Below are 22548 nucleotides of genomic sequence, written 5' to 3'. Positions count from 1 at the left end.
TTCCTAAATCAAGTTTAGAAAGCTGCATTTTAATTTTATCGAGTTCGTTTGTAGAAAAACGAATTTGTTGTTCTTTAGATTTAAGAATATTCAAAATATTGTTAACTTTATTTTCTAAAGTTTGTATTTTGTTAAACAACAAATTTTGTGTTTTTGTTAGGCTATCTAAAGTTTCAGATAAGTCTTCAAAATATTTTATAGTAAGTTTGTTATGCTTGGTCATTTGATTTAGACTATGTCTATTGAGATGTAGTTGTGATTTTTAGGGTTTGAAGTTAAATCCAGGCAAAGATTTGAAGTTAAACCCAAGTTGAATATTTTAAGTGTTGAAGAAGATGAGAGCAATTTTGTCAAAAAAATTTCATTAAATGAGCATGTGCGCAACAAGTGATGGTTAGGAGTAACAGAAAAAAGTCTACTACAGTGCAGGGTAGCTGTGTAACAAAACCCCAAAAGTTAGGAGAGGTTTGTGTAAGAATTCAAAAATAAGGGGATGCCGGTATAATAATTGATAAACACGGGAGGTAGGGGAGGTAAGTGTAATTTGTTCAAATTTTTTTAACCCCTCAAAATATTGGGTCAAAATCTACCACTCAGCCAACAAGACCTAACAAATTAAGCCGTTTGACATAACTCATAAGCCTATATGCACCAATCCATATCTCATGACAGTATCACACCTCAACCTTAATTTCTATTGATTTGAAAGTCCTACTACTACTAGCAAAGAAAATGAAACACATTCCATTACAAAATCAACAATAGAAGGTCATCCACTAATTCACCAAAGGCTGCCTAGAGAATCTCTAACTCAGGATTGAAGTCTATGTAAACCATTTTATGATGCATAGTAAGTAGTAAATAACCACCATTGTGGCCTTTCACAATCTTGAAGTTGATACAAAATAATATATAAGAGTCAGTATGCCAATACTTTCATAATGAGGTTTGTAAACAAAGAATAGGAAATTCTTACTCAGGAAATAAATTTGATTCTTCCCATAAACGTATGATACTAGAAAAAGAAATTTAATGCTAATGTGATAATTGACATAACTACTTCAGCAAATGCATTTGTGAAATATGGAAACCTGGCATGAATATCTACAAAATTTCAAAGTCTTAATTTAAATGGAATTTGAATAAAATGTACTTGCCACTAGGCTACAGAGGCTTACAAGTTTAAAAGATGCACATACATGAAAAGTAATACGTTGTAAAAATAATTCCTTAGTCAACATCCTTTAGAAATAAGAAGCACCCCCTACAGTTGCATGCTGCAACTTTTCTTTTCCTTCTACTGTTGGGAAGTCATTGTTCTTTGAACGATTAAAGCCTCCAGCCAACCATCCAAGATTTTTGTAACCTCCATTGTATAGTTTTGAAGCTGCTGCCATTGACCTGAATCACCCACCAAAGTCAACAAATTATCATTTTCCTTCATCGTCAAAATCAACTTGTTCTTCTTGCCGTGATGATTTTAAGATCTGATTTTGTGAATTGGAAAAAGTCACATATATAGAACATAATCTAATATAAAGCTCTAAATCAAAGTCATTAATAATTTAATTGATTAGAAAAGGAATATTTTAGAGTATATTCACATGAAATTAGTTGTGACCATTGCTAAAAAAAGGGTTTTCTACGATGGTCGCAAACAACATACAAAGACGGTTGTCAACCGTCGTAGAAGCTAACATCGTTGAAAGTGTTAACTTTCAACGACGGGTAAGAAAACACCGTCTTAGAAAATGACCACCTTTCGAGGATGATGCTTATGTAGACACTGTCTTAGAAGGCAAGCTTTCTAAGATGGTGCTTACGTAAGCACCGTCTTCGAAAGCGAGCCTTCTAAGGCGGTGCCTACGTAAGCACCGTCATCGAGAAATAAGTATTTTTAAATATATAAATCATATTTTAGATATAAGATAATCAATTTTTATTATAATATAAGATTATCCCCCTGAATTAGATGGAAAAAATCATAGTCTTTATTTTAAAATAATAATAATAATAATAATAATAATAATAATAATAATAATAATATGCTTAAATGGAACAGAGCTGGTAATTTGCAAGAGTAACCCCTCCATGAAAGAGTAATGCATGATTTCTTAGGCCAATAAACACTCATGATAACTAAAGTGCATAAATAGGGCATATGATAAATGGTTGCCTATTCCCCTGAATCACGTGATTTCTTAGTATGCAAAAAGAAAGAGAGAGAGAGAAAGAGAGAGAGAGAGAGAGACATGTTTTAGTCAACAGTGTTACCTGAAAATTTTGGCACACCCATATATCCAACCACTAATAAAAGTCGTGACCATGAATTTTCAGGCAATTTCACGACTTAGACAGTCTAATAAAAGTTTGTTACCATGAAAACTGAAAAGAACAACCAATGTAAACATCAAGCAAAACAAGTGTAATAAGGACATGGAAAACAGGCAATGAACAATAATTCTTAACATTTCACCCTCAAGCACATGCATGCACATACACATATACACTCAAAATATAAAGTGATTGGATGTTGGTCTGTTGGGGTTTCTTGTTATATATTAACAATATCAAATTCAAGTATTATCAATAACATCAAATCAATACAAGAGAAAAAAATATGGGTTTTAGGAAATGGAGAGAAGTGAGCTAATAGGAAGCATCTAGAAGAAAGGACATAATGAATGACATAACTGAATACAAAATATTTTTTCAAGCATATCCTACAACATAGTAAAAAAACACGCATATATACAGTATAATATCAAATCAATAAGTTGTCTTAATATTTATGGATTAATTAACGAAAACTAAGTTTCACATACTGTTTTACATTGAAGACAAAAATTTCAAGTACTCTAGCATCATGGAAAGTGATTAAACAACAAATGGTGAAAGAATTTGGCATATGAACAGTTTGTACTTTGCAGACAATTTCACAAACAATCAGAAGCAATTAACACAATCCTCCTAAGTTCAAGTAAAATATGCATGTCGAAAAGACAAGATGGTCAAGCATATAAGGACTTATAGCTAAAGCATTTGTATAGTCAAAACACCTGCAGGAAAAAAAATAAAAAAAAACTCTGACAACTTAGTGCAACGTATAGCGAAAGAGAAAATAAGAAATTAAAGTAAAAGTAAACTTGTGATTGTTATGTTTAAAAAATTAAAATAACAACAAAAATTACCTGTAAGAAAATGTGGCAATAACATGAACCAAATCATTTGCTGGCAGACAGAAATAAGGAACCTGTTTAACATAAAATTTGAAACTGAACGAAGTTGCTTGACTGCATGTGAAACCCATGGACACAGTAAAATAAAAGGGATCTTTTTATACCTCTTCTATATGACCATCCAAATTGTTCAAGTGAACCTACCAGAATGTTTAAAACAAAAATTGAGTCACATATAATAAACTTGGTCATACAAAAAGATGCTATGATAAACTTGGTCATACAGAAAGCTCCCTTTCACATTAACAGGGTGAGAGTCTCAAAGATAGATAAACTCTTTCACTACCCTTCCCTAGTTACCAAACTAAGAATTTAGCCATAAGGTTAAGCAAAAATGTGCAAATGTAGAAATGAGAAGCAAGTACCTACTCCAATAACACATTAAGATTTCCCCTTGAAACATGGTGTGTCTCACCAAGAATGGGATTATAAGGACCAGGGGTTATGCTTTCATTGAGTATCTGCATACAACAGACATGAAAGGTTGAGACTGATTGCTTAATTTGTTTATTATCACTATGGCTTTTAATTCACATTTTTGGTTAATTTTGCAGTTGCTTATAAACAAGCTGATGGTAGGAAAATTGATGGTAGAAGGGTGCTTATGGATGTTAAGCGTGGGAGGACTGTTCCAAATTGGAGACATATTTTACAATAAAATGGTGTCCATTCAAGTGATGAAAGATTATTCAAGTGATGCACTTCAAAAACTTTATCTGGTTTAGACCATTTTTACAAATTTATCTAGTTTAGAGCATTTTATTGTCACTTAAAATGTCGTTCATTGATAGTAAGAGAGTTTTACAATTAATATATAAACGGAGATATCATCATAGATTTTGTACTCAATAAACACACCCAAAGCCAATGTGAAAGTAAGGAAACCTATATGAAATTAAAGTCCTCACTTTTCATCCAATCAAAAGGAGTAAATATATACCTAATTTCCAGGCAGTCCTTGCAGAGCAGAGAGCAGGAAAGGGGTTCCCTAAATGAGCTTCACATCTCAATTGAGATAAGCGTAATCTTTTCACAGGTACAAATTCCTTTTGCGCTTCTGAGTTCGCTACTAAAATACATTAAGTTGTCAGATGTATATATATATATATATATATATATATATATATATATATATATATATATATATATATATATATATATGCGCATTCAATACTGAATCAAGAATGCATAACTTGGACATCTATTTAATATCAAAATATTTTAATACACATATATTAAACCCATTTGAATATAAAAAATCATGCGTGCTTTGCCAGTATGGGCATGAAGACCATTTGCACCTCAGCCAACAACCACCATGTTCATCCAATTGCTTTCCAAGAATAATATTTGACAACTTTGTTTCAGTTACATACATATTGTACATATCACAGCTCAGAATCAAGTAAATTGTTGAAGTGGAAAATAAAAAAAAAAAAACATTGTAGAAATAGTACAAAAGTGCATTTGTTTTACAGATAACTAGCATCAAAACCCATTTATTTTAAGACAACATTTGACAACTTTGTTTCAGGTTGAAGATGCATTTCTAAGCAATCTGACCAAGAACATTAAATCATGCCACTAATTTGGTGTAAACACTTATCCTACACAATGTCCGTCAAATCGAATATGCAGCATTGATCACATTTCACATTTTAATAAATAAATAAAAAAGATCAGAAAAGCCATATTTTTGTCTTACCTCTTCGTTCTGAAATATAACACTAAAAGTCTAACCAATCACTTCAACCAGAGGGATTCCTTCTTGCTATTCAGGTGCTAAGTTGTCCTTCTATTTCTTTAAGCAACACTGAATCAATGAAATGAAATGCTATTACTCTATGTTTTATACAAGTTCTCCCATCCTGTCATTAGGCACAAAACACAATACCACTAATTGGGCAAAAATTTGAATAGAAATTTAATGAAGAAAATTAATTGAGCAGAAACAATTATTGTTGTGGACATAACCTCACTGGCTTCTCTCTTGTCTTTTTAGGTTGTCATGCTGGATTTTTTCATGGCTGATCAACTTTGTAGTCAGGTAGTAAGGCCCCTTTTTTACTATCAAGGAATACCTTACTCTATGGGGAAAATTAATAAATATTTAATAATTGTATCAGGACAAAGCACTATAGAGATCTAGCTTATGCAATCATTTCTACCCTATTATTGGAGGGCTATGCAGGTAAATATTGAGTATATTACACTTATACTGCTTGAGGTTTCATCAAAATTTGTCCTAATACTCCTTACTCTTTTACCCTTATACTACTCTCTTAATAAAATGCATTACACTGACACCCCCTATTACCCAAGAAACACATTATACCGTGTAACCCTTAAGGGGGTTGCTTAACTGTTAAAAAACCACGGAGGTCATGTGTAATCTCAACAAACCTCAGGGGTGTCAGCGTAATTGACTATAAAATATTTTCCTTTCCTTCCATTGAAGCATATTATCCAATCCAATAATTAAGAAATGGATAGGACTAATGTCTTGTAATTGATTTTGCAGTATGCTAGAAGATGGTTTGGTGAAAGGCATACAAGCCACCTTGTGAATCTACGCAAATATGTATCAGCAATATTAGCAGCAGGAGCCTAAGTGGCTTATGAGAAAGATGGGAGTGTAGGATGTCTTTGTGTTAAATAGTGATAATGTCAGGTGCAGCAACTATGTACCAATTGTACTGGGACTTTGTAAAAGACTGGGGTTTGCTTCAAATGAATTCCAAGAATCCATGGCTAAGCAATGAATTAATGCTTCAGAGAAAAGCCATTTACTACTTGTCAACGGTACATATCAGGCCCCTCTCTCTTTCTTCACTAAGGAGCCTATGGTGTGGGCCATTGGCATGCAATTGGCACCCCAAAAGCTAGCTTCACTTATCAAAATTAGACTAACTAGCTAATTATTATCATGGTCTAAGCAAAGAGGACACTAACCTTACTATTAGGTGTTTCATGACAATAAAATGCTACAAAGTGGAGAATAAACATATTCTCAAAAGAAATGCTGACATTCCAATTCTAGATCAAAAAAGGACAAAATATAACAACAGAGGATTATATTTTGCTTAATAATACTAAAAGCACACATTGTAGAAGCAAATTTTCTATTTCTTTTTAGATTTACAAATATGGGGGCATTGCTTTGTTGGGAGGTGTACAATGTTTGCTTCAGAAGTATGCCAATAAGTGGTTAGGCCCCCTAATGGAACTCATGCAAACAATGTAAGTTACACACTATTGTAAAAAACAATTTGAAAATTAAGAAACATTTATTTTCAAGCATGCAACCTTTTTGCCGAAGCTTTAAAATCATTGTATAGGTAGCATGTGGCGTCCCTAAATTAATGACTGGTTTAATAGTAATAATTTAAATAACAAAAACCATGGTAAATTTTTTTTTTCTTTTTCTTTTTCATTTCTTTTTCTTTTCACCATAACTAGGTTTAGAAGGAAAATCCTCACTATAGAGTCCTGAATGGCCAGTTCACAACTCTATTCGGAGTCATTTCTTTCTTACCACTCGTAATCTCTAAACTATTTTGCTTTTTCAAAAGGAAGAATGTACCAGCCATTACTTTAGGTCGTCACGTGAAAATAAAAGAATAAAATACGGTCGATAAACTCTTTTACAAATAAAGTTGCTAATGCTTTCTTTTCAAATAACAAGATCGATCATAAATGCATTCATCATTTAAAGCTGTCCAAAAATATGGGAGTTTTACAAAATATATATAGTGTCATCCAGAGCAAAGGTGTCCATAGTGGTGGCTTCAGCCACATGTATACAATCATCAAATGCCTATACATCAGGTCTACCCATACAAAAACAAAAGAGTAAACCTAACAGTTAGTCCTAGATACACCTACCCTCAAAAATACACAAAGCTAATCCAAGGAGCTGTCCACTCCACCGTGCGCTGAAGCGTCCGTGCAGGTTCATCTGGATGCACCAAAGAAGTAGCCGTGAATCGAATGGTGCCCCGAAATCGGCACCTCGTGTTACCTTCGAGGGTCTCCCAAGCTCCCTCTAGGCACTCCATCTCTACTCGATCACGGATTAGCTGCGCCGCCATCACGATCTACAAGGAAGAAAAGAAAGGGGCAGACTCTTTCACAAGAATCTAACTATGCCGCAACACAAAGCTTCTCATAACCATTACATGCAAGAAAAAAAATGGGTATTTTAAGGCTTTCCATCTCTGGTAATCGATTACACATCCTTGGTAATCGATTACCAGAGGCTAAACTTGAATTACACAGCCTCAGGACATGAAATATACAATAATACACTGTGTAATCGATTACACATGCCTGGTAATCGATTACCAGTGACCCATTCCTCTGTGTAATCGATTACACAGGCTGGTAATCGATTACCAGAGGCTTCTATCATCTCCCAAATCCCTTTTTAAGCCTGGTAATCGATTACACCCCTTGGTAATCGATTACCAGAGGCTTCCTTAGCTTCCTGACCTCGTTTTCAAGCCTGGTAATCGATTACACCCCGTGGTAATCGATTACCAGAGACCATCTTAGCCTCCTGTCTTCAATTTTAAGCCTTGTAATCGATTACCCACCCTTAGTAATCGATTACCAGAGGCCACAATCCACATATTACACAAAATTCACAGCTGGCCAGCCACCACAAGCCTCCTTGCTTTGTGGTCTTGTTTTCCTTTTATCTGTTGACTGCCAGGAGCTCGCCTGCTTAGGTACATCACAGGTTCTCACTGACCGACTATGCCCGGGTTGGGTCGGGATTGGTCAAGCTTGGTTTTGGGCAATAGCACCCCACCTGACGTCCCCAAGGTCTCCTGACCCCCGCGACATATCTCCAGGTACCACTCTGTGGTCAACAATAAAAGCAGGAAGTTTCACCCTTCAACACTTCCTCATCTCAAGCTTGTAGGATTATGGGGTACCCATCACATGTGGTACTAGGTGGCGGTCGGGCGATGGTGCACAACAAGTTTTCCACATCCACAATGCGCGCATAAACCCACCATCCCCTGTTGCCCACCTCCAACTGAGCTCACGTACTCCCACGTAGCCCATATCCTCGTTTCTCTCAACACCGGGTCCCCATCAATCCTCCCAAGCTTCCACAACATCCAAGCAAAACAACATTCAAACAGCACAAGCTATCACAGCCAAGCAAAACAGGGCAAAGGCAGAAAACTCTGCCAAAACACCAACCAAATCACAACTTTTCTCACTTAAAGACCCCAGTAACAATTCCTTCGTTCCGGTTCATTAACCGTTGGATCGACTCAAAAATTTTACTGGAAGTCTTTAGTACATAAGCCTACATTTTGACCGTTGGGATCTACTAGCAAACATCCAGAACTCATTCTACATTACTCTTTCCACAACCAGCAAATACATAGCATTTTTCTGCACTTGTGCAAAATCCTGCTGCACAATTTCACAGCAAAAATCTGCACAAAGTGCAGATTTCGAAAACCACACTTCCCCTCATCCAATCTTGCCCAAATCAAATCCTACAAGTCCCAAATCATGTATCAACCATGTCTAACCCAAAGTCAAGCTTCAAAACACAGCAACACAGAATCTAGGTGTCCAATACCTCTCAATTCAATGGGTTTTCTAGGTTTGAGAAGTGAAATTTAGAATGAGGTAAATTTGAGGCCAACTCTCACCTCACACCAGTCCATAACATCCATTTAGACTTGTTCAAACTGGATTTACACCTAAAATCTCACCGAATCAAAATTTGACTCTTCAACACCCAAATTTGCCCTAGCAATGGCTCTTTGTTCACTTTGGTCATTTGTTTTTCTCTCTAGCTCAGCCTAACCTTTCTCACATGTTCTAAATGACATTTCAAGCTAGTATTAACTCACTCTAACCTCCATTTACCACAGAATTCAGACTTAGCCTTCCAACTCTCAAAGTCTCACTCTTTTTCCACTCATAACATCACATTCTCACTTTCTAACCTTGGGTTAGTTCTACCCTTCGTCTCTAACAGATTTCCATCAGCAATTTCAGCATATAATCATCACAAAAACCCTAAAACAGAATGGGTATGTCTAACTCACCCAAACATGGCAATTTCGACAAGCTTTCAACAAATGTCTTCACAAATAATCATCACACAGCAGAAAACTAACAAAACTACCCCTCATATCTCCCAAAACCCCATACCCACGAAAATCAAGAGGGAAAGAAGTCCACCCAAACCTGAAATTTCGAAGTCCCACTCGTAGCCACGCACTTCACGACTCCAAAAACGCCCTCTTTTCACGATTTGGGGCAGAAATGATGGCCAAAGGTTGAAGCTTTGTTTGGAGCTTCAATGGAGAATGAAGAAGAAGAGAATGGCAACGTGAGGGAGAGAGAGAGCTGTCTGAAAAGTGTGGGGCTGAGTGAAGAGAGAGAGAGAGTTGCTTTTTGATTTTAAAAAGGCTTTTTCCTCATTTCTTATTATTTTATTATATACTATGCCACATGTCTCCATTTGAGTGGAGCAAAAAGGGCCCACTTTCCCTTTTGATTGTGACCCATACTCAGCCACAAAAGTGAGAAAAATCTGACCTTTGAAACGCTAAAATTCTGCCTCGGTTTGCGTGCTGTTTCTCTGGTTCCAGTTTCTCGCGTTTCTCTGCGTCCGTCGGGGCCAGTTTTTGAAAGTAAGCAATATATATATCAAAACGCTCAGAATAAAACCCCGAACGTGGTTCAGAGGTTGGTTTCGTTAAATTTTAAGTCGCACGCAAAACGATGATTTTTAACTAATTAATTAGGAATTAACTCATAACCTCCCAATTATGGATTTCTCTTCCTTAATTAGCCTAACCCACATATCTTGCCCCCACTATTCCTACTTCTACCAAGAACATATAGGCATAGACACTGAATAATACTTATATATATAATCATTCAAAATACATCGTTTCCAAAAACTCCGGGTAGAAATTTCCAGGATGTTACATAGCATAGTTTGTCTCTCTCTCTATCTCTAGTCTCAACACACGTGAATTTGAAGTTTAAAAACCAATAGAGAAAGAGAGAGACTATTATGTGAAGTGGAAGCAAAATTGTTTCTATTCCATACAATTAAAGACTATGATTACCTTGTCATTGAAGTAAAATGTATCGAAAAATACAAGAATTGAGTCAAAGACAAGAAGGCCAACCATCTTTTTTCTACCTCTCTCTTATGAATCTCCGTTTCTCTATAAGGTCCCCCTCCAATCCCTTTTCCACTCTAGCTATCAACCAACAAATAAACACAATCCCAAAATATATTTCTTTCTCTCTCTCTCCTCCGTCTCTCTCTTTATACCCTCATATTCATATTTTAAGCAAACCCCACAAGTCATCATCATCATTATTTACCATTCCCACCCCATGAAGCCTTCTTTTTGTCCCTCAAAACCATGATTCACCTATATATCTTTCTCATAGATCTTCATCACATTCACAATCCACATCATAAGATAAGAAACTGAAGGCCTCAATGACTTCATATTTGATATAGCTGTCACGCCCCATTACCACTTGGCTCTCTGCGTAATGAGGAAACCTTATATGATGGGAAAAGACAAATGAACAACAACATTAAGAGCAACCTAAGGAAGGGGTTGTGGTCACTTGAGGAAGATGAAAAACTCATAAGGTACATGATCACTAAGGGACAAAGGTGTTGGAGTGACATTGCTAGGAATGGTGGCCTTCAAAGGTGCGGCAAGAGTTGTCAGCTTCGTTGGATTAACTACTTCAGACCTGATCTCAAACGTGGTGTATTTTCACCCCAAGAGGAAGAACTCATCATTCATTTGCACTCTATTCTTGGCAACAACTACCTTCTCGATCTTAATTAATATTCATTTCCTTCCTTGCATTTGCTATAGTTTCTTATATACATCAAAGTTAATTCCCTTCCTCGCATTTCTATATATACATTGTTACCTCAAAGTGTACAACTCCAATTAAAAAAAAAACTATTTTGACTTTCGAACACAATACTTACCAGCACCTACTAAATTATAGACAAGCTCAGTTCATTTTACTGTTTTTATATTTTGTTGTTGCTTATGCAAAAGTTAGTCCAAGAGAGCCTAAAGTTCGAGGTCAACTCTAAATACCAACCTTAATGCAAGAGTATAAGGAACTGGTAAATGAGCAAAACTGACAAGTAATTAACAAACTTTACTTACCTCACCAAACTTCCACAACTTAGGCCGGAGAAGATACCGGAAGGCACGACGGACGAAACGTGGAAGCCCACGAGGGAGGGCACGACGGCGGAGGCTAGGTAACACAAAGAACCAAAAACCTTAATGGAGTTTACCAGGCTAGGGATGGCAGCGCACGAGAGAGATCGAGGGCACAACGAAAGGTAATGGCGGCACAATTTTTTCTGAGATGAAATTTAATTTGCAAAATTGAAACAATGACGGTGTTGTCTTAAAAAACGTTGTATTCATTGCCTGTAGTCAAATACGATGATATTTTTTATTGAAACATCGTTGTTTTTATGAGGGGTTATTTACAACACTATCATCGCGTCAAATATGACTACGGTTTTGGCCATAAAGGTCGTCGTTCATGTCACCGTATTTACAATAATGCCACCGCGTTGTATTTGACGACGGTACCCGAAGCACCGTCGTTGTATTGATGTCATCATAAATGCTTTTTTTAGCAGTGGACATTTTTATAAGCTTGCAAATGGTGTTTTTTAACGGCAAAGAAAAATTTATCAAGAATAATCAAAGGTCTAAAACCACTACCTATGATCAAACCCCCATTAATCAATACAAAAGTGTTATTTGCAGCAGCTAGAACAAAACAGAAAACAATACAAAGTAAAGCAAACTACAACAAGCACAAACCAGTACCCCCTAACATATAATGGAAGAATTGCATAGCCATTTCCTACCTGTATTTGGCAAATCATATATACCACATCCATTCCTACATGTATTGGCAAAATTTCAATTTCACCTACACCTCACCTGATAGGTCACTACTCGGTATACTGATATGCACATCTGATATACACCACACCTGATATGCATCTAAACTGGAGCACCAATAACACATATATTGATGAGAGCTTCAGTTTATTTCCCTCAAGCACAACAAGCCAAATAATCTCACCAATGTTTTCCCAACCAATGCAGCCTAAAATCCACGTTGTGCAACAAGCTAAATGCAGCTATCCTCCCATACCATTCTTTCGCACCAGTATACGCTAGCTCAGGACCAGCTCAAGGTTAAAGCTTATGCTTTGGGCCCACCAACAAAAATATATTTTTTATTAGTTTTTTTATAAAATTAAAAAGGCCACATATGTTGGCAAAAATGCCACATATGTTGGTAAAAATGCCTAACATATAGGTCTTTCATATAAAATAAATTTCTTTTACAATTTTTTTTAAGTCTCACTCACCATTAGGCCAGCCTTGAGCTAGCTTCTATATTATAGCACCCCTTATACATTATTGAGATGCACTGACCATTAACCAAACTTTTAGCAACCTTGACTTCTCTTTCAAAGCTGCTAACAAATTAACACCCTTGTTTTGCCTATGCTGCTGATATGATCCTCCTCTAATATTGATATAAGATAAACAGATTCTATCTGGAAGAAAGCTAATAGGATCTACTTTCATGTTTACTTGATAAAAATTAAGATGGTTACTATTAAAATTACATTTTTTTCTCACCAAGAACAGAAACAACTTCGTTTCAATTAAGTGTAAGCAAGGGACCAAAATTTTCATTTCCATTCAAAATTCTAAGCTGCGTAAATAATGTTATAAAAAAAATTAATCATAATTTGATATAACTAATAACCATTTTCAGTAAAAACAAAAATTTCTTCCGTGTGCTCACCTTAATCCTCCTCCACATGCCACAAGAAGCTTGGTCTCCTTACCTGTAGGAATGGAATTTTCCACTTGAATAAGGAACTCAGAATTCAAAGTAGTGAGGTACTGGCCAGTCCACAACCCAATGTACCCAAAATGCACCCACTTCTTAAGCAGAGTTATTGGACTGTTATCAGTGTCCTCCACAAACATTGGCACATGCAAAGACCCTGCCACACGTGCCTTCTCTCTCTCCCAAGTTGGCCTAATATCAAGGAGAACAAAGCCCTCTGAGTTAATAGCTGTGGAAGCATCTTTTGGCAAGAATGTGTTGCTCTGAAGGATTTGGTTTGACTTGTTTGGGATGATAAAATAAAAATCTGTTAAGGACCAAAACCATTGGTTCTCTGAGCTTTCATTTGTCTTTTGCCACTTACTTTTGCATCTATGTATCTACAAAGAGTCAAAGACATTACAAGGACAAGAAAAGGATAAGATAAGAAAAAAGAAAAGGCTTAGGCAATTTTATTCTATGCTAAATATGCTTTATCAAACATTAAAAAATTTATTTTCTTCTGACTGTTGTGGTAGGAAACTAAAAAAGTTTATGATGAGAAATATCTAAGAGTGTGTTTGGATGAGAAAATTTAAAATTCTGAGAAATTTTAAATTCTAAGAATTTCAAATACTTCAATTGAAATTCTTTTATTTTCAAAATTTTGTGTTTGGATAAAAAAAAATTAAAATTGTGAGGGTGAAAGAAAATGAATGCAAAGAGAAGAGAAGATATGGTTGATGTGCTTCCAAAGAGAAGAATATTGATGCGGCATGAGAAGTCACAGGGGAACCGGAACACGACGGCGTACACCACCATACTCGACTACAACATTCAGTCAACGACGCAAGGCATGACCCAGGCCCTCTGCATCGGCGAGCACCTCCACCGCATGATAGGCAGCGACGGCTTCTCCCCTGACTTACGGGTGCAGTTCTATATGTCCCCCTACGCCTGCACCCGGTCGACGCTCCCCAAGCTCAAACTCTCGAAGAAGAGGATCATTGGCATGAGGGAAGAGTCGCGAGTTCGAGAATGAGATTTCGGGAACTTTCAGGTAGAAGAAAGGATGAAGGTTATAAAGGAAATAAACAAACATTTTGGAAGGTTGTTCTATCAAGGAGAGAATTTCAATTTCCCACCTTTTAGAAAGAAATTAAAATTCCAAATTTTTAGTTGTTTAAAATTCTGTTTTAAAATTCCAAAAATTTAAATTCTTTATAAAAAAATCCAAACAATGAATTTTAGATTAAAGAAATTTAAATTCTCTATTCAAATACACTCTAAATGAGTTTAAACTTCGCTTTAATAAATTTTGTCCAGAAAAATTTGAAAATATAAAATTAAATTGCAAAATATTGGAAGTTGGTTACAAATAAATATTTGAATCAATACGTAATGATAAGCTTAAATATTTTTTTAATGAACTTAAATGATTTAAAATAAGAGAAAGTAAAATTATAAACATACCAATTGGTTCAAACGATCAATAAATTAGAGAGTAAGCTTATTTTCCTTAAATTTCAAAAGCAAAGTAGTTTTTTATTATTAAAATCCCACTAGGTTGAATTGAAGGTAGATGTTAGGGAAATATGAAAGTTTATAAGTTAATTAGCTGCACAGTCAAATTTAGAAAGTATGTTTCGAGAAGAAATATTCATTACTTAAAAAGTGCACATGGTAAAAAGAGAGCCAACTAAATTCTAGAAGAGATAAATCAAATTTCTTCATCTGGCTATATCAAAACCAGTGGGCTCCATTACATTATTGTGTTTGATTTAGAAGATAAAAATAAAAAATAAAATAAAAGATAATTTTTTTAATTAAAATAGAGTATATGAAGAAATGATTACCTGATTCAGGATTATTATGTCAACTGTAATCCTGACTAGTGATAGTGTACATGTGGACGAGTGGTATGCTCAATTAACAACAAGGCTTAACAAACTTTGGGTTAATAGGAATTTAATGTTTAAAAAACAAATTAATCTATTTATTCGGGAAATCATTCACAATTCGTAATATCTGCTGATTTGAGAGTAAACAAAAATCTGAAATTTAAAAATAAGTTAATATATCTATCCGCTAATCATGCAAACCATATTTAATCAAATCCTAATACATCCGTTTCCAAAATTAAACCCCTGATTATGTATGCAAATTAACAAGAACCCCTCAACTGATCACAAATTTCAGTATCTCTCAAAATTTAGGAACACAAAAGGTGAAGAAAAATATAAAACAGAAAGACAAGAAATGAAATAGACATCTCATTGCAAGAAATGAAAGTCAAGAGGATTCACCACAAAGAATCTTTGATAAGAATCAAAAGGTCTTAATCCAAGAAGCAAAAGACAATTCTCTCACATAGCACAAAGCTACATCTGATTGCATGATCATCCAAATCTAAGTTCTTATTTCATTAATAAAATTGTGAGATACACATAGTTGGCATGCAAGCTTTTGGTTAATTTGAAAAATCGAGATGATACTGGATAAATCTGAAGTCGTGTATAACACTTTCAGATTGAATCAAATTTCGGGGTTCAACCAAAATTGTTCAATCGGATAAAATCAGAAGATTATAATTCAAAAGTTTTGTTTTGGTCTTGTATGTTTTGTCACCCGTTATGCTTTCTGAACCAGAATGATTATTTATGATCAAAGAACAGGTGGTTTTTGGCGGTTGATGGAAGTTTTAGTAACTTCCATGTAACTTTCAATCGTTGATGGAAGTTTTAGTAACTTCCATGTAACTTCCAAAATTTGCCTAAACTGAACATCTCGTTATTACATTAAAACAAGCGTGCACTCTTATTTTAACATAATAAAGAGATCAATTACACTAAAATGTCCAACAAACCTCCCCCATTTTAGTGTAATTACCGATCAAATCACCAAAGTCATAACATACAACAAACTACTGCATAGATGAAATATCGTGACGATTGAATTTCATCTTAGCAAATTACACGTTTCAAATATTCGAATATCAGGGTGTCACTAAGGATTGAACCCTTTCTATTCATAATGAATACATGAAGATAATCTGCACAATAGTTTATAACATTACTCTTGCTCGACACTAGTTTACTAGCCTGTGTCCCTATCCTTCATAAGCATATCAAAGCCAAGTCCCAGCTTCTTGAAGCGGCTAAACTTCATGCTTATATAGGTAGTCATTTTCTTTCTTGCACCTGCAAATGCAATTTTTCAAAAGAACCATTGAGAAGTTATACTTCAACCTCCTTAACTTGCAGAACTGAACACATACCTTTTGGGATACTTTCGATGATGTGTTCCAATCTCTACATGTTAAGCTTTCCACATTGAATTCAGCACCTAATGTCATATTAGATGGGAATTGGGTATCTTAACATAAGAGATTTCAGATGGACTTTAATCCTAATCCCACAGCCGACCTTTTCACGAGATCTCTACTTAACCCTTTGGTTAAATGATCGGCCAAATTATGCTGAGTTCTCACAGCCCTACATCCCCAAATTTTGAGATAACTGAAATTTGGTGTCTTTTTGTGCCAAAGTTCATATGGGGTAACTTTATTCCTTTTGTTAGGAATTCGGTTCAACAAGTAACAGGCTGTCAACATAGCCTCACCCCAAAATCCTTCACTTAAACCCGAATAGGATAACATGGAATTCACCATTTCTTTCAAGGTTCTATTCTTCCTTTCGGCTACACCATTCTGTTGTGGTGTATAAGGAGCTGTAGTTTGATGTATTATTCCAGTAGATTGAAAATAAATCGGATCATAATACTCACCTCCCCTATCCGTATGAAGAGTTTTGATTAGCCCATTTTGATGAAGTTCTACCTCTTTCTTATAAATTTTAAATTTATCAAGAGCTTCATCTTTTGTATTTAATAAATATGCATAACAATACCTTGAAGCATCATCAATAAAAGTAACAAGATATTTTTTATGACCTAATGATGGAGTAGCATGCAAATCACACAAATCACTATGAATAAGGTCTGAGACTTTAGTCTCACTTTTAACATCCTTAAAAGGTTTCCTAGTGGTCTTGGTCAACATGCAAGTTTTGCATTTTTCAATGTTCATATCAAAAGGAGGAATCATACTTGTTTTTGACATATCTTTTAATCTTTTGTAATGAACATGTCCTAATCTAGCATGCCAAATTTCTGATTTTGTCATATTAGTTATAGAACTACATAAGGCCATACAAACAGATTCATGAACAAAAGGAACATCAATGTTTAATTTAAACATTCCATTACAACGATAACCAAATCCAACAATTGACAAGATGTACTTGTCACTTTCAAGTACTTGCTTGAAACCACAATTATTTAAAACCATACCAGACAATAAGTTCTTACGAATACCAGGTACAAATAAGACATTATCCAAATACAAACTTTTTCCGGAAGTAAAAACTAAATTCACACAACCTAATCCTAGGATTGGTTCAGTTGCAACATTGCCCATCTTCACAATAGAGCCATCATCAATTGGTCTAAATTCCTTGAACCAACGACAATCTTTGCACACATGGCTTGTTGCTCCTGAATCAAACCACCAAGCAATGTCATCATCCTGCACATAGAATGCATAAGATATTAGTGATACATGATTTGAATTCGTATTCGAATTAAAATTATTCGCTACAATCTGACCTTGTTGCTTTTCAGGATCATTAGACCTACTTGGACCAACCTTGTTCTTTCCTTTGAACACCCGACAATCCCTCTTTAAATGACCAGGTTTCCCACACTTCCAACATGACAATTTTGTCTGTTTGTTTGGACCTTTGTTCTTATTTCCTTGAAATTTTAGTTTGTTACCTTTAGCATTGTAATTTTGCTTAATTGTTCCACTTTCCTCTACCATATTAACGGAAGAGGAACCTGCTACGTTTTTATCATTGACTTTGTCAATTTCCTGAGCCCTCAGCGACTCCTCAATCATGAAATGACTACCGAGTTGAACCAGAGTCAACTCTTCCTTCTTATGTTTCAAGGTATGCTTGAAGTCTTTCCAAGAAGAAGGCAGTTTATCAATTATAGATGAAACTGCAATGGATTCATCCATTTTCAAATCATGTTGAGTAAACTGACCCAAAATCCGCAGTAGTTCATTATATTGTTCCATAACAGGCCTCGAATCAATCATTTTGTAATTAAAGAAATTACTAAGAATTTGTTACTTGAGGCATCTTCTGCCATATACTTGGATTCAAGAGAGTCCCATAATTTCTTAGCAGACTCAACATTTTGATAAATATCAAAGAGAGAGTCAGACATACCGTTCAGAATGTGTCCACGACAAATGTAATCGTCGTTCTCCCATTTCGAACGCTTCCTTGTTTGATCCAGAGTTCCGTCTTCCATATACACCGACATCGGTGTACTCAGCACATACACCACATACACCACATTCAATGTTGTCAAGAGAAAGTGCATCTTCTTCTGTCATCTTCTGAAATCCTGCCCTTCAAACTTGTCCAACTTCGCAAACTTGCTTGTCATCTTCGAACTATCATTCGTCATCTCGAAAAATTTGATTCAATCTTTTGTTGGTTAATTTGAAAAATCGAGATGATACTGGATAAATCTGAAGTCGTGTATAACACTTTCAGATTGAATTAAATTTCGGGGTTCAACCAAAATTGTTCAATCGGATAAAATCAGAAGATTATAATTCAAGAGTTTTGTTTTGGTCTTGTATTTTTTGTTACCCGTTATGCTTTTTGAACCAGAATGATTATTTATGATCAAAGAACAGGTGGTTTTTGGCGGTTGATGGAAGTTTTTTTTTTCTTTTTAAAAATTGCCGTTGATGGAAGTTTTAGTAACTTCCATGTAACTTCCAACCGTTGATGGAAGTTTTAGTAACTTCCATGTAACTTCCAAAATTTTCCTAAACTGAACATCTCGTTATTACATTAAAACAAGCGTGCACTCTTATTTTAACATAATAAAGAGATCAATTACACTAAAATATCCAACACAAGCCAACAATCAAATACAATTTGTTGAGCATAAATCAATTATTTGACAGTAGGTGTGATGTTTCCTTTTACTCTTTGCTACAAAGTGGAAAAGAAATCTTTAGTGTAGCAATGACCATCAACATTATAAATGGAGAAATGATAAAAAAAAAAAGGTTTGGTGTTGTCATCTCGAGAATTAATGGCAGCCATGGATGGTAAAAAAGAGAAGGACCGAAGCTGATACCATGAAAAGAAATGTAAAGAAGAAGAATGATTTGGTAGGATTGTGTTGTATATTCACCAAATACGAGCATATTCCACATACTTCAAAGTTAGAGTGTCTTCATCCACCCCTTCTAAGCTTCCAACCTTGTTAGCTAACAAAGATAAAAAAAATTCCTCCCAGGCTTGAAGAGGAATACTGTAGCATCTAACCCACACCACTTTGTTACCTGATGCAATGTCGGGGTCCCATTTTTGGACTGAATGAAACAAAGATAGAACTTCATGGTTTGGCTAATTCCATATCTCTAGCATTATTTCATCATAGATCCTAGTTATCAACACATAATCGTCTCCCATATATCAGAATACAGCTACCCTTATACCTTCTTGCACCTTCATCCCTTGTAACTTACCAAAGTCCTTCAAGTTCTTCAACCTTCCCACCTATCCCCCCCACCCCACCAACCACTCCTTACCATTCATATCCACTACTACCTTCCTCCCCTACCATTTCTCCTTGTCGCCTCTATCACTACCACCATTTTGCCTCCATAATTTTTTTATGTGGTCCCAAGTACCTTTCATGTCCTTCTTGTCCCTAATGTCTTCTCAATGTCTACACATATGTCCTACCTGGAACCCTGTACTTGCATCACCTCGTGTCTACTATCTGGTATGGAATGCTCGCCTTCCCAGCATCATACGTTGTGTGCTTATACTCCTTATCCACATCCACTATTGGCTCGTTATTTCTTCTTATTAGTTTCCCATGATCCGCCTTCTCCTTGTATCTGGTATATTTATGAACATGAGCTTCTGCACCTCAAGATGCATAAAATATGTTTTGCTCAAGGGCAAGTGTACCCTAGGCAGTAGTAACATTGGACCTAGTCCAGATATCGTACCCAATGGACCAGTTGTGTTCCTAAATAGTAAAAATTATTAAACTAAAAGGTTGGAATTAATTAAAAAGAGATTGAATTATTCTTTATTTTAATTTTTAAAATAGAAGTAAAATAAGATAAACGAGAAAATTAGGTGATATTTAAAGCAACCGGAGATTATGATTCACTAGTACCAATTTTCCCCCAACCTTATTCCTAAGAAATTCCTACCCTAAATTATTTACCAATTCCTAAAGTCACCTAAATCCTTTGATTCGGGTCAATAGATGATTTTGCCTTAAATCAATACTCCAATGATCATGAATGTATCAAATTAAGACAAAGGATAAAATAAAGTCTAGGGATGACTAATTTAAAGATAAACTTATTAGAAATTACCCAAACAGTTTGATTATGCAGTTTAGTATACACTACTGCAAAAAGTATTTTCTACGACACCGAAACAAAGACGATTCCTCAAGAACCGGCTTAGTATATAAGGTGGTGGCATTTTTGTAAATAAAAGCAACCACTCTACGACAGTTTTACGAAAACCATCGTAGAAGGAGGTTATTCTAAGATGGTTTTACGAAAACCATCTTCGAAGGCGGTTATTCTAAGACGGTTTTCACAAAATCGTCTTAGAAGGTTTTAACTGTTTTTAATATTTGATTTCTTTCTCACTCTTCCTCTCAGACTTTGACTCCCCTCTAGGGTTCCCAAGCGCGTCGCAACTACACCTGTTGGTGCTCCCACCTCCCTACCAAACCCTCTGTCTATCTCCCCAACAACAAAAACAACTCCTCCATGATCACTCACCCAACCCTATCAAAATGCACAACGCAACGCGCACTGAAGCAGAACGTCTTGTCAGGATCATGGAGAAGCTCCTCCAGAACCACGATCTGATTGGCTACGCAAGTTCACGTTCCTGGTTCAAAAAATTGAGCATCTCCTAGAAGGCTCCAAGCAGATCCTGGGGTTTGAATTGCTTCATGTGAGACTCTAAGGCCCAAAAATGTCCCTTCGCACTAAGTGGTTCGACACTCCTTTCCTTCTAGAAGCCGAGTACGCCTCCTTCTCTTCAATTTCAATTCACATTCTTCTTTTTTATTATCAACAACATTTCATTCATTCGGAGTGAGTTGTCATCTAAAAAAGAGCCACGCCTTTTTATTTAGTTGCTATTGACAATCAATCTCATTCTGCAAAAGCTTGTGTCATCGAAATTCTACAACACGCGCGTCCTCTTTCCAGACAACCCTTAGCGCCCTTGTTCAAGTTCTCTCTTATTCTCAAATCAGCTTCCCTTGCTCTTGTGCTTTACTGCTAGTTAGCTCACAATTCTCTTGCGTCTTTCCCTCTCCAAGATACTGATGCTAAAATTACCAAATTAGACCTCTTGCGTGTTGGGATAAGCCTCAAAATCCTCAGAGGGAAGTGTTGTTGGGTTGACACTGCCCAAAACTGGCAATGCAGTACTTCTTGTTAGTTTGCGTTGTTGTCCCAGTTGACACTGATTAAAGGGTGTATAATACATGCATCTGAGTTACTCAAACATTACAAAATAAGAGTATGTAATATAGTATTCAGTTATAGCATGATATGTGGAAAGGACCATCAAAAATCAAATTTTCAATAGAAACTTATAGAGAAAAGTCATTTTTTATGGTTATCTCAAAGTTATCTTTTATCTTCCTTTTCTCCTTTTCATTGGACCATCTTCCATTGATGCCTTGCCTTTTGATTGTATCATTGCAATATAATTATTTACATGCTTATCCTTCAAAATTATTGTTTTATAGTTTGTATTCCTCCTTTTGTTTCTTAGAAAACTATGATTGGCTGCAAAGATAGTTATATTATATGGTTTTTTAATGTCTACATATGATTGGCATGATGTTTGAATCAACAGTGAACAGGCTACGAGTGTTGAAGAGTTCTAAGCTTTCTGCATTTCCAACATGAATCCTGCTTCAATCTCATAAGAACCTTGGTAAAACCTCACCACAAAAGCTAACTTTTGTAGTTGGAGATCTGAAGGCCTTATAGACCCCATGTAATTTAACTCTTTTTTTCTTCAAATATGTCTTTTTTATTTTTAAATGTTGATCATGGAAAGTTTAGTCTATGTACATATCAAGCTACCCCAATTTAATGTTTTTTTATCCCTCTAGACTGTCATTGGATATCATAGATAAGAATTATGCTTTTAATGCAACCTTTTTTTATTCAATTGTTTATGGTGATAATTTTTTTTGGAAAGGCCAATGTGAGAAAATATTAATAAGCATACTACTTACTATA

General features: G+C 35.5%; 1 protein-coding gene across 1 annotated transcript; it reads right to left on the bottom strand.

Annotated features, from left to right (window-relative positions):
• Positions 1–1116: 1116 nt before the first annotated feature.
• On the bottom strand, positions 1117–13656 carry LOC100780425 (rhodanese-like domain-containing protein 10). Its single transcript, XM_041013899.1, has 3 exons — positions 13645–13656; positions 13125–13552; positions 1117–1401 (listed from the first exon to the last, which is right to left on the bottom strand). Exons 1-3 carry the CDS (start codon positions 13654–13656, stop codon positions 1245–1247), a joined length of 597 nt encoding a protein of 198 aa, XP_040869833.1. The 3' UTR covers positions 1117–1244.
• Between the last annotated feature and the right edge of the window lie 8892 nt (positions 13657–22548).

This window comes from Glycine max, chromosome 3, assembly GCF_000004515.6.
Source record: "Glycine max cultivar Williams 82 chromosome 3, Glycine_max_v4.0, whole genome shotgun sequence".
Classification (NCBI taxonomy): Eukaryota; Viridiplantae; Streptophyta; class Magnoliopsida; order Fabales; family Fabaceae; genus Glycine; species Glycine max.
Note: the sequence above shows the minus strand (reverse complement) of the source record. Positions and strands in the feature narration are given on the sequence as shown.

Coding starts and splice junctions, on each gene's coding strand:
- LOC100780425 (XM_041013899.1), bottom strand. Junction 1,402..13,124: donor GCATGTGGAGGAGGATTAAG/GTGAGCACACGG, acceptor TGGGTGATTCAG/GTCAATGGCAGCAGCTTCAA.